Source organism: Protomyctophum parallelum, assembly GCF_964188405.1.
Source record: "Protomyctophum parallelum genome assembly, chromosome: 12".
NCBI classification, from domain to species: Eukaryota; Metazoa; Chordata; class Actinopteri; order Myctophiformes; family Myctophidae; genus Protomyctophum; species Protomyctophum parallelum.
The window spans coordinates 30,260,161-30,272,501 of record NC_139712.1 but is presented as its reverse complement, the minus strand read 5'-3'; the positions used below and the strand labels follow the sequence as shown (position 1 = coordinate 30,272,501).

The 12,341-nt window shown below is 43.6% G+C and overlaps 1 protein-coding gene across 2 annotated transcripts; it reads left to right on the top strand.

The window, feature by feature from the left end:
- Positions 1–1,615: 1,615 nt before the first annotated feature.
- cdv3 (carnitine deficiency-associated gene expressed in ventricle 3) lies at positions 1,616–12,051 on the top strand. Of its 2 annotated transcripts, none has more exons than XM_083778167.1 (5): positions 1,616–2,094; positions 4,939–5,012; positions 5,529–5,662; positions 8,480–8,642; positions 9,338–12,051. In XM_083778167.1, exons 1-5 carry the CDS (start codon positions 1,900–1,902, stop codon positions 9,495–9,497), a joined length of 726 nt encoding a protein of 241 aa, XP_083634293.1. In that variant the 5' UTR covers positions 1,616–1,899; the 3' UTR covers positions 9,498–12,051. The 2 variants fall into 2 exon arrangements, with proteins under 2 accessions (XP_083634293.1, XP_083634292.1); XM_083778166.1 differs by having other exon boundaries at positions 4,936–5,012.
- The last annotated feature ends 290 nt before the right edge of the window (positions 12,052–12,341 follow it).

Genomic DNA, 12,341 nt, shown 5'->3' with positions numbered 1-12,341 from the left:
CAAAGAACAAGATTTCTATACAGGATCTCCTCACTTGTCAACAAAAACACCTTGGCTTGAAGACCCTAACAGGAGACCTTATACAAGGTTTCTTCGACTATGCATGCACAATTAGTACCACGTACAGCACCTCAAATGCCCTTAAAACAAGGCTCCAAACTGGTCAGGCTACTACTTGGCCTCACTCCCCTAGCCCACCTCACTCCTGCCCATTTTGACAGGCTGGAATGGCATAATTAGGGTTGGTGACAACATCTTGCAATGGGTCTGGTCCACAAGATTCTCTACACCACCACTAGATACACCATGAGGGCCAGAGTTCAACAAACCATGTGTAACCCAGATTCGGCACAAACAAGGGACTAAATTAATTTTGCTCCTATGCCACCAAAATGTGGAACGCCTTACCAACAGTCATTAAGACACTTGTCTCCTTCAAAACCGCTCTCAAAGGGCGGCTGCAATTCGAAACTGGACCCTGTAAAAAAGTCTGAGTCCCCCCTTTCCCCCTCACTGTATATTTTTCTTTTCCCTTTTTAGCTCCCTTTAGGATGATTTCGTTTTTTGTTATAGGCTATAGAAGTGTATATTTGTAGGCCTCTCTAAATGTTCTGATGAATTGAAAATGGTGGACCCCTATTGTAAACAAGTGTAATGCTTTATTTATGGTGTTGTCCACAGTTTTTGTATATAGTTGTGCTTGCCTTGAAATGTAGGTTACCGGCTATTCGCAATACTGTTAATAAAATCAATCAATCAATCAATCAATCAAGGGACTAAATTAATTTCGCTCCTATGCCGAGAGATGCCACCAAAATGTGGAACGCCCTACCAACAGTCATTATTATTTGACTCCTTCAAAACCACTCTCAAAGGGCACCTACGGACGGCTGCAATTCGAAACTGGCCCCCGTAAAACCTGAATCCCCCACCCACCACCTTTCCCCCTCACTGTATGTTTTTGCCCCCTTTTTACCTCCTCCTCTATGATGATGGCCTGTTTTTGGCTATATAGAAGTGTATGTCATCAATTATCAACACAAATAATTCAACAATCAATCAAAATAACAATTTAAAAGCCTTGACGCAGTAATGAGTAATGTATGAACTCTGGTTCATACATTTTTGATACGGATGGCTGCAATTCGAAACTGGCCTCTGTAAAATCTGAATCCCCCCCACCCCACCCCCCCCCCCCCCCTTTCCCCTCACTGTATATGTATCTTTTCCCTTTTTGCTTCCTATATGATGAATTCCTGTTCTGTTCTTTAGCTACATAGAAATGTCTATTTGTATGTCTCTAAATGTTTTGATGAATTGAACAATGTGGACCCTGTTGTAAACAAGTGTAATGCTTAATTGGGTCGTCCACTCACAGTTAACAGTCTTTGTATTGAGTTTGTGCTTGAAATGTACTGTAAATTCTGCAAACTGTTAATAAATATTTCAATCAATTCAAAAATGGTTTTGGGCTCATCAATCATGCGAGATTTCGGAACGTTTTCATCCATTCGGAATGATTCGGAACGTTTCGTATCCATTCGGGGATTTGCGTTTCGCATCCGGGGCAAGCTCGAGAACCAACGAGTACTTCCGGAGCCAGAGCTGGGTAGATTTGTCAAACAGCTCATCGCATGGCTGATAGCAGCGACAGCTAGCATAGCATTCCAGGCTAGTAAGTATTAAACACCGGGACACGGGCAGACGAAGACATTTCCCCCTCCGTCTCTTGACGACCGTCGAACCACCGAGATAAAAACCAGGCCTGTCCCTTCGTGTCGGTCCGAACAGCTGTCTTTGTCCCCCCGAAGTGGACATTTTGTCCTTCGCTCGCGCGGTTAGCATTTAACTTTTAGCGGTTCGTAGCGACGTTGCTCATCGAGGAGGGTTGGAAAAAACATGGCGGACGTAACGGAGAAGAGCCTGGACGATTTCTTCGCCAAACGGGATAAAAAGAAGAAGAAAGAGAGCAAGGGGAAGGGCGGCAAGGAGGCGCCGCAGTCCGCCGCACCGCAGTCCGCCGCCATGAAGCTGAAGATGAAGGATAAGAAAGAGAAGACCGGCGAGAACCAGGACGGTGCTAAGATAGAGAAGGTGAGGTAGGGATTGGGGGGGAGAGAGCCGACACACCGGGCCGGTGTCACGCCGGCCCCCGGGGCGGTGGGGTGGTGGCCAGACGCCTTGTACCGGGGAGTTGGCGCACAGTCACTGGGCTCAGGGGGGGGTAGAACCCGGTGGTTTTTAAGAGGTTTTATCCTCCGTTATATCAGCCTTGGATGCACCCAATAGCCCTGAAACATCACTGTCATGTCGTGACGGATAGTCATGGCGCAACTGCAACCTGTTTTGCATGCTTACTCCATTTTCAACGCGTACATCTCCCTTAGACGTTCTGATTTCAAATATAAAATGCTCACCCCATGACCAGGGATGTTGCATAAGTCCTCGGATGCGTTAAAGTACCCGTTTCGTCCTTATTGTTAATACAAAAAGCATTTAAATCCTATCGGTGGCCGTTTTCTCAGTTCTTTGCCACATGTTTTCAACTACGCGTCCCTATCGGCTGGGATGTGTACAGCACTCTGATACATATGAGAAAATAGCCACCGATCCAATTAAAATACCGTTTTATTGAACATACGGAAGATACGGGTACTTGTACGCGCCCGAGGAGAATTGTAACATCCGTGGCTCTGGCGTGAGCACTTTATATTTGAAATCTGAACGTTTGTGTGGGTTGTAAATGGAGGGAAGGGCACACAATACGGGTTGAAGTTCCGCCATGATGATGGCTACATCCATGTGAACCACACAAGCTGCTGTGCTAGCACCGGGGTCTAGCTGACTGGGAGAGAGACGTGGCTTTTTCTAAAGCTTCATCTAATGCACGCCATCGTATGAGGATGCGTTGCTTAATCCCAGTCCACTACTAGTGTTAACTTTAAAATCATCTTGCTTGTTGGGGGAGGGGAGAGCTTGAAGATCAGCTTCCGAAGATCAGCTTCCTCCGTACACCACGGAGGAGTGTAGATTAAACTTGGGGCCGGCGGCTAACTAGGCTAGGCCTAATATAGGCCCCGGCGCCGCCGCCATTCCAACTTGTCACGTCTTTTGGAAGACCTGACATCCTTGGCACGGTTGTCATGCCCCCCCCCCTCTCCCCCTCCATGACAACCGTGCCAAGACTGGCATGACCTGAGCTGGAATGCTGTGTTGTTAGACAAAATGTTGCCCGTTTTCTTTTAAAACCTCCCAGACACTGCAGGACATGCTTCCAGCTGTTTGGCTATTAAAGAACCGTAGGGTCTTTTTGTCCCCAACACTCCTTGAGTTTTGCACAGTCATCATGTCACAAGTAAAGCTATAGTTCAGTCAGTGCATTTCAACCAGTGCCTTGGGGACCACCAGTGGTCCTTGAGAGGTTCCAGGTGGTCCCATGCTAAATTAATGAGGGTTGGTTGAGAGCATAAAATGAAATTCATTAAAGGGGAATAACACTCATTTTCAACATTTGACTGTCATTAATATACCTTAGAGTTGTTGTGTGGAAATAATAAAGTCCCCCCCATTCTGTGTTGCCTAGAACTGGAGTTCTGAAACGTGATCAGTAACATTATGAAGTACATAATGTACCTGTCTAAATACTTCCTTAATGTAAACAAGTCCACACCCACAACACCAGAGGGAGTGCAACAAACCATGTACAACCCAGATTCGGCACAAACAAGGGACTAAATTATTTTCGCTCCTATGCCACCAAAATGTGGAACGCCCTACTAACAGTCATTAAGACATGTGAATCCCTAGCCGCAATTTGCAACTCTAGATTTTTTTTACAATCTGTTGAATCTAGAGTTGCAACACCCTCCATCCACTTCCTATTCATGATTTTCGGTTTCTGATCTGCTGGTCTTAAATGACGTTAAACTCACCAACATGGCAGCTGTAGTCCAAACTTGAATTATCCTCTTTCAATCTGCCGAGCTTGTTTTTCATAAAAATCCCCCGTAGACATGTTATGAGTTACTTTCTGTCCAAAATATTCCAAGAGTGACATTTCCGAGCCGCCATTTGTATTTTTGCAACGTGCCGTAAAACAAGATGTGAGGGGGAGCGCTTGTTTAATAGAATCTTACCTGCGCAGGTAAGACACCCAAAGAAGAGGCAGACACAGTGCGACGCCCCATCACACACAGCCTTCTATTAAACAAGTGCTCGCCCTCACATCTTGTTTTACGGCACGTTGCAAAAATACAAATGGCGGCTCGGAAATGTCACTCTTGGAATATTTTGGACAGAAAGTAACTCATAACATGTCTACGGGGGATTTTTATGAAAAACAAGCTCGGCAGATTGAAAGAGGATAATTCAAGCTTGGACTACAGCTGCCATGTTGGTGAGTTTAACGTAATTTAAGACCAGCAGATCAGAAACCGAAAATCATGAATAGGAAGTGGATGGAGGGTGTTGCAACTCTAGATTCAACAGATTGTAAAAAAATCTAGAGTTGCAAATTGTGGCTAGTGAATCCCTTGACTCCTTCAAAACCGCTCTCAAAGGGCACCTACGGATGGCTGCAATTCGAAACTGGCCTCTGTAAAATCTGAATCCCCTCCCACCGCCCCCCCCCCCCCCCCCCCCCCCTTTCCCCTCACTGTATATGTATCCTTTCCCTTTTTGCTTCCTATATGATGAATTCCTGTTCTGTTCTTTAACTACATAGAAGTGTCTATTTGTATGTCTCTAAATGTTTTGATGAATTGAACAATGTGGACCCTGTTGTAAACGAGTGTAATGCACCGTGGCTCAAATGCCAAATGAATAATGGACCTTTTATATGGAAAAGGTTGAAAACCATGCATAATATTTCACTATTAATGACTGCTGAATGTACGTGTGTTGTCAACAATAACTGAGCTTTCTGTTTGTCTTAAGGAGGATGAGGAGTGGAAGGAGTTTGAGGCGAAGGAAGTGGACTACAGTGGCCTTCGTCTTCAAGCCCTACAGATAACGTAAGATCAGAATGTTTATTGTTTATTATTTGGTCATACTGTATATCATGCTTAGCGATGCGACGATATGCAAATTACATGTCTCGTGTGTGAAAAGTATTTGCGATCGATGATATTTGTATTTATTTTATCACGATAATCAAAATATGGGGGAACATTCACCATAAATAGCCGATCTATGAGCTTGTAGATCTGCTATTTTTGGCCAATCGATTAAATGAGAGCATACCAATATGTGTTCTTTACAGGTCCGTTTGATCAAGTATAGAGGGTTTAGGTGGTGCTGAATTTGCACCTCAGCAAAAGCAAATTATTCCTAGTGTATGAGGACAGTTTAATAATTAAAATCTCTGCTATACGATTATTGTGAGCTGTGTTTTATCATGATTAACAATTATCTTCCCAGCCCAGAACCGTGGGTTTGTTTACTTGATGAGGAGTTGTCTCTTAACTCGGCTGTTTTGTAAATGTCTCTTCTTGATATGCCTCTCTGTTTTGTTTGTTGTTTTTTTGCAGCGACGAGAGGGAGGAGTCTGACTATGAGAAGGAGGAGGTGGATGAGCACGGAGACATCATCCTGGTCAGTGGAAACAAGGAGTCCGGGCCCTGGAACAAGTCTGGGGGTGGCCCTGCGCCCCCCGCCCCTGTGGGTGAGTTGAGCAGACTTCATCAGCCTCCTATATACAGGTTTAATGTTTGTTTTTTAGTTCAATGTTTGTTTTAAAAATGCCATTGAAAATGTACGTAATATTGTCCCTCATTACGTCATATTGTCTCTTTATTGTTAATGGCATTTAATGTTTGTGTTGGCACCGTTTGTTTTACATCACCATTACATCACCTAATCAACATGAGTTAGACTAATATATTTGCGCCCCTCACTTCACACTGGTGTGATTTCTTTCTTTTCACCTTTCTCTGGACTTTGACAGCCACACGGTCAAGTGATTAGGTTCCTACTGCCTCCGGTGCCAACTAAGACACTTTAATCCATTCCATCCGGGAAAGCATCTGCGTCATTTTAGATTTTGGCTGTATATCGTTGCTGTTGGGCAGAAACCTTATCTCCATATTCGATAGTGGTGCATTCAATTAATCGACATGGGAATATATCGATTGAGAATCCGGACGATAGGCGAATTGATGGAGAGGCTGTCGTATCGATACGGCAATAAAACAGCGTCTGGGTGACACAGTGTTGACAAATGCTCATCTATTTAACCCCCTTGCATTGCACTCCCTTCCCAGACCCCTTGTTAGGATGTTTAGACCAGTGGATTAATATCTAGTAATACCAGTAAGACGCCTAAGGGCAAGAAGTGACCTCGCCCTAAAGCGTGACCTAAAGACGAGGTTGCGTGCACGCAAACGCCTAGTTGAGGGTCGTAGCAGGGAGATTCTCTTGAGTGTACAGGGTTTGATGAGGGCCCGGCCTTAATTTTTGGACCTGTTGAGAACTCTAGTTTTCGTGGGCTGCCGGGCGTGGCTGCACTAATAACTTTGGTTATTATATAGTCTACTCGACATTTCTAACAAACACTTGTTCAAAATGTCCGGGTTCACAATGGGGCTCTATGAGCTGCCAAGTAGACTAATTGCAACAGCAGGTCCCATTTACTATGACATCGGGGATCTCCATCCCTGATGTCACGTGATGTCACGAGACCTGGGCACCATACAGTATATGTATGCTTTCCCATGTATTGGGGATTTTGAGTGACGGACAAAAATGTACGATTTCATAGTAACTGCGATCTACGGCCGCAATATACACTGTCTTTTTTGTTTTCCTGTTGTGTTTTCGTTCCACTCCTCCAAAAAAATGAAGAAAAAAAAGCGTCTGAGAAACGTGTGCAATTCATCCAGACCAACACCAAACCCCCGCTGTTGTTCGCATCGCATTGTAAACAGCTGTGCCTAGTTATGACCACACAAGTTTCTAACTTCAGTTGTGTGGTACTTTCAGATGGATTTTAGGGCACTTTCACACCCAAAGTTCGCTTAGAAGGTCCGGACCAAGGACCAAATATTTGCATTTAGATTTTGGTCTGTTTGGTGTTCACACTGGACTTTGTAAAGCGTACCATATATGTAAACAAATAACACGTGGACATGTTAAGCGAACCAAATAGTGAAAAAAAGAAAAGAGGGCGCATCACAGGCTTCGTAACTTTGCGTGGTGGCGGCGGCGCATGCTTAAAATAAACAGATCTACAAGCGTACATTGTGTACCATACCGTACATACCATTCCGTGTCGATAACTTGTACATCTGTTATTTTTGCGCATGTGAACCTCGTATGCTGCCATTACATTTGCGCTGCGCCTCGACATATATGCGTCTACTATTAAAATCAGACAGCTAGCTGTCATATCAATAGTGATCCCAGTAAAAATACATGCTTTTAGAACTAATTATTAATGCAGCCTCACAACTGCCGACGTCCGACGGCTATTGGTTCGTTTGGAAGCTAATCAAGTCCGGCCTTTTTTAGCGGACCATGGTTCGTTTCTTTGATCCGCACCAGAGTTCAGATGCACGTTCACACCAACCAGCTAGCATTCATAGCCACTACTGCTTGATGCCAGAAGTGTTGCCAGATTCTTTTTGGAGAAACAAGCAACCAGATCTATAAAAATAAGTCAAAATGGCCAATGTTGCCAAATCTGTTTATTATAAAAAAAATTGAGATGTTATTTCTGTAAAGTAGATTTAAAAATATTGGGGGTCCTTTGCTCTTGGCATGAAAATGTTTGAGAACCACTGTTCTAAAACAATATTGGACTATAGAGGGTATGCGCATGCATAAAATGAATGGCAAATCGAGTGGCAAAGTGAGTTTAACGTCGTTTAATGCAATCATATTGGACTTTTCTGTTTGGATGTATGGGCTGTCAAGGCCAGAAAGTAGTTTTTTGGCACTCAGTAGGCGTTCCCGCATAACTTCCTGGTTTGATGATGATGTAATGCGCATACCCTCTATACAGTTTGACTGACCTGCCCTGCAGCTAGAAGCCACAAACGCATGTCCTCACTCACTCTCTTCTCCTCCTTTTGCCTAACCTAAATTAACACTTGCTAAGGACGTGTATACACGTCCTGGGAATCAAAACCACGCGGTGCCTTGGACGTTTATAGGTGTCGTTAGGTATTTTTTTATTTATATAAAAAAACCTGAAAAGGCGCCTGACAGCATGTTGCGTGTTCGAGTCCTGTTCATGACGACCTTGGCTGCATTTCTCTCCCTGTCTCTCTCTCCCTCTTTCCTGTCTTGGAAAGAGTTGTTGTTATGAAGCCAAAAACAAATCTTAAAAAAAGACAAGCAGTGTGTATGCTATCCCAACTGTTGCTAATCATTTAATCATTTCTTAAATCTACAGAGAAATCTGGAAGTATAAACTGAAAATGTAATTCTGAAACGGGAAAATGTGTCGAATCTCTGTAATGTCTGCCATTTGTCTATACAGAAGAAGAAGAGGTTCCTGAGGCCAAGCCTACTGGTGTATATCGCCCCCCTGGGGCTCGGCTGACCACCACCAAACGAGGCCCCGCCCAGGGCCCTCCAGAGATTAACAGTGACACACAATTCCCCTCTCTCTCTTCTAGTTCCAAGCATGTGGAGACACGCAAGTAAGTACCACTTTATTAAAGGGAGGTTTTTCTTTAGATATTGATATTCAGAAAATTTGTTTGTTACACTTAACCCATTTAGACCTGTCGAAATTATAAAAATGTCTTCTAAATCCTGACAGTTTTCTGAAAAACCTCTTCTATATCAGTGGTGCTCAATATTTCATGTCAAGGACCAATGTAATTGGCCGCCGACCCCCCCATCTGAAAATATGTTATACCAGGAACCTCTCAGAAGCAAGGATTTGAGTTAAACGTTCACTCTGAAAGAATATATATACAAACATTTGGGCCACATTTTCACGATTTAAAAGAAATGGCAGACCTACAAGCTCGTAGTGCGGCACCGAGTGCATATCTGGTGTTGTGTTTATAGCTAACTAATGACAGTTGCGTCCTCAGACTCCTCACTTTGGGCAACTCGAAAGCAAACTCCACATGCCCAAACGCTTTATTTACCTGCCATTGTGTCAACCCCTGATTCGGATCGGTGGTCAGACTGCCGTACTCGCCGATATGACCGAATAAGGAACCGGAATCGGTACCGGACTCACACAAATCCTAACGATACCCATCCCTAATTCCCGATACCGGTATTGGGAAATCTCTACTGATATGATCGTATCATGGGTTTTCTTTGAGTTATCGTAAATGGAACCAATAGGTGTGTTGTTGTTCTTGTGTTGTGTTGTTAGGGACAGGGAGGTGGAGAGGACCTTTGAAGTAGTGAAGCACAAGACCCGCGGCAGAGAAGAAGGAGGATACGGCGGAGGCAACGGTGGCGGCGGCGGCAGCACCACCGCCAACCAGCAGCTGCAGCTCGACAACCAGTATGCCTGCTTGGAGGATAAGTAAAGTACCTGGCCCTGTCCACCCCTATGTCCACTACAACCCACCACCCCCCCCCCCCCCCCCCCCCCAAATATCCCCGGCCCCTCCAGCGCGGTCCTGCCGAGCCACCCCCCCCCCCCCCAGAGGGAAGCTGAACTCCCAGCTGTGTGGACTGGACAGAAGTCCTTACAAAACTTCTGGTGCTGCTGCCACCATGACACCACACTGGTTATGTTGCTTTCTGGTTACCGCACACACACACACACACACTTACATATCACCTACAGATATATTATATACATATACACTGCTACATTACTACCAGTGACACTCCAATTAAATAGATTAAATAACGATAACGGTAGTGTGTTCGCCTAAGCGAGCCCGCAACTAATCGGTTTCTCACTCATACTCCTGTCTCTCTCACACACACACACACACACACACACACACACACACACACACACACACACACACACACACAGCGTTTTTGGTTGGCAAACCAAAAGGACTGAATCTGAAGGGGCTGTGGCAACAGGGAATTAATGGAACCACAACTGATGATGAAAATCTATGCGATACACCCATATGTACGACACTGCAGCAGCAATGACAAACAAAACATAGTTGTTGTCCCTCTTGTGGATTGTACTCGGAGCTGCGGTTGTTGTGTGACTTCACAACTTCTCCTGGACTTCAACTTGCTTCGAAATAAAGACACGGAGGATCCAAAGTGACTTTTAGGCAAGATCATTTTATGAACTTCTGTTTGAAATATATATATATATATTTTCCTTTTGCAAGATCATTATAAAGCCTGATCGCTCATGATGATATCCGGGGTGGGGTGTTGGGGCTTGGAAAAAAAGCGGTTTCAGGCACAAGAACGAAAGCGCTGGTGGCTTACCTCCGCTGCAAAGCCCGCTGTGACCATGAAGATTGAGCTTTTCAGTCTGATGGTAAAATGGGGGAGGGGGGCGAATAACTCCTGTGCCACTCCCTAACCCCCATATAAAGATTGGCACCGGGCTCTTTAATTTAGAAACTTGAAGCTTTGTTTTTCCTTTGACGACCGACGAGACTCTGCAGAGATCTCTGGAACGAGGAGTATAAAAGGTTTGCGGTCCTCATTTAGTAATACTATTCAAAAAGTGGCCTTACTGTAAGAGAGGGGGATAGAAAACTGCTTTGTCATCACGCAGAGAACACTCGCTTGTCTCATGGGCCGTTGCCTGCTTCTGGATTTCACCACTTTGTGAGGGATAAAAAGAAAACCTTATGTTCAAGAATGTAGTGTTGTTGTTTGCTTGGCAATTACATTACTCTCTATCCTTTGTTTTTTCACCCCCTCTCATTTTATTTTGTTTTCCTTAAATTGGTAAAGTCATGATTAAAAGCTTACTTATCTGAGGTAATTTGTTTTGGGGGAACTGAAGTTTTTGCATATAATGCTGGTAATTTGAAACATTTTTTTGCCCTTAACCTGCTTAGATCTGAGGCAGACGACACCTTCCAAATCCTAACCTGGAAAGCTTCAGTTTTGTATTAACCCATTAAGACCTGAGGACAAACAGTTTTCTGAAAACCCTATGTTGCTTAAATATCATTGCTGTCGGCAGAAACCTCATCTTCATATTTTAACTTTTTGTTTTTTCGTAAATTAACGCCTTACTCGATCATACTACAGTGTTACACAAAATGATCAAAAGTACCAGATCTGCAAGCTTGAAACGTGCCGCAAAGCGACCGGTTTTGAGCTTGTGGATAATGTGGTATATTTGCTACTTTTTCAATTTAAATCAGTTTTTGACATTCCTCATATGTCCAAAACCGACCGAATCTATAATGATGTATAATATATGCTTTCCAGGTCTAAATAGGTTGCATAAAGTGATCGTGGTTTCACGCCACATGGTCACACAGGTCTTACAAAGGTTAAGAATTTAGCAAATCTACCACATGACGCCGCTTCATGCCAATGGTGCTTGTTCCACCAAAATGTTCATATCTGTTTTGTGCTACTCCCCTCAATTACATTGCTACTTTAAAAAAAGCCAAGATATAATTCAGTCTTGTCATTTCTCGAGTGGAATTTATGCCTCTTTTTCGAAGATTAACTTTTTTTATTTATCATTTAGGCTTTTTTCTCCCCTTTTATACAGAATTTCATTGTCTGCACATGTTAAACGTCTTTCCCCCCCCCCCCCCCCCCTTTATGCACCAGTTCCTCGTGCATAAATGGTTCATGGGAGCTGGGAGGCTTAGTGTATTGTTTTCTTTTCTTCTTTTGTATGATGACAGACCAACTGGCTACTCATGAAAACAAGGCTTTGATATACCTAGTCAAAGATTATACGATATACAGTATATGGGCTGTTACAACCATAGTTACATGGGTAAAAAGAAATAGAATGAAGAAAAACCTTGGTGTTGTGTTCCATTTCTGTCACAGCCATAATGTTAGGGGAAGCTGCCTGATCCGTGCCAGATCCACTGTGCAAGGAAGTAGTTATGTCTCAGATCAGTTAATGGAATAGAATGGTCTAACACAAAAAGTACAATAAAATGATCCTTGTGAGTGATGTCTGGTCTGAGTTCTTAACAATGAAAGTGGTGATTTGTGTACAATAGACCTACTGCCAGTGTAACTGGTCTTTACATGCAGGACCAGTTACACTGTACATTTACCATCTTATAGTTGACAAGGTTACATGGTTTGGGGACATTCCAATTGCAGAGAAAAGTGAGGGCTTTATCTCTGCAAGGAAATTTTAATTGGCTTCCACAAAGTTTTATGGATGTTGCAATGAAATGATGTTAAACTCACTTTGCCTGTTGCTTTTCCACTCGATTTGCCAATGAGTCATT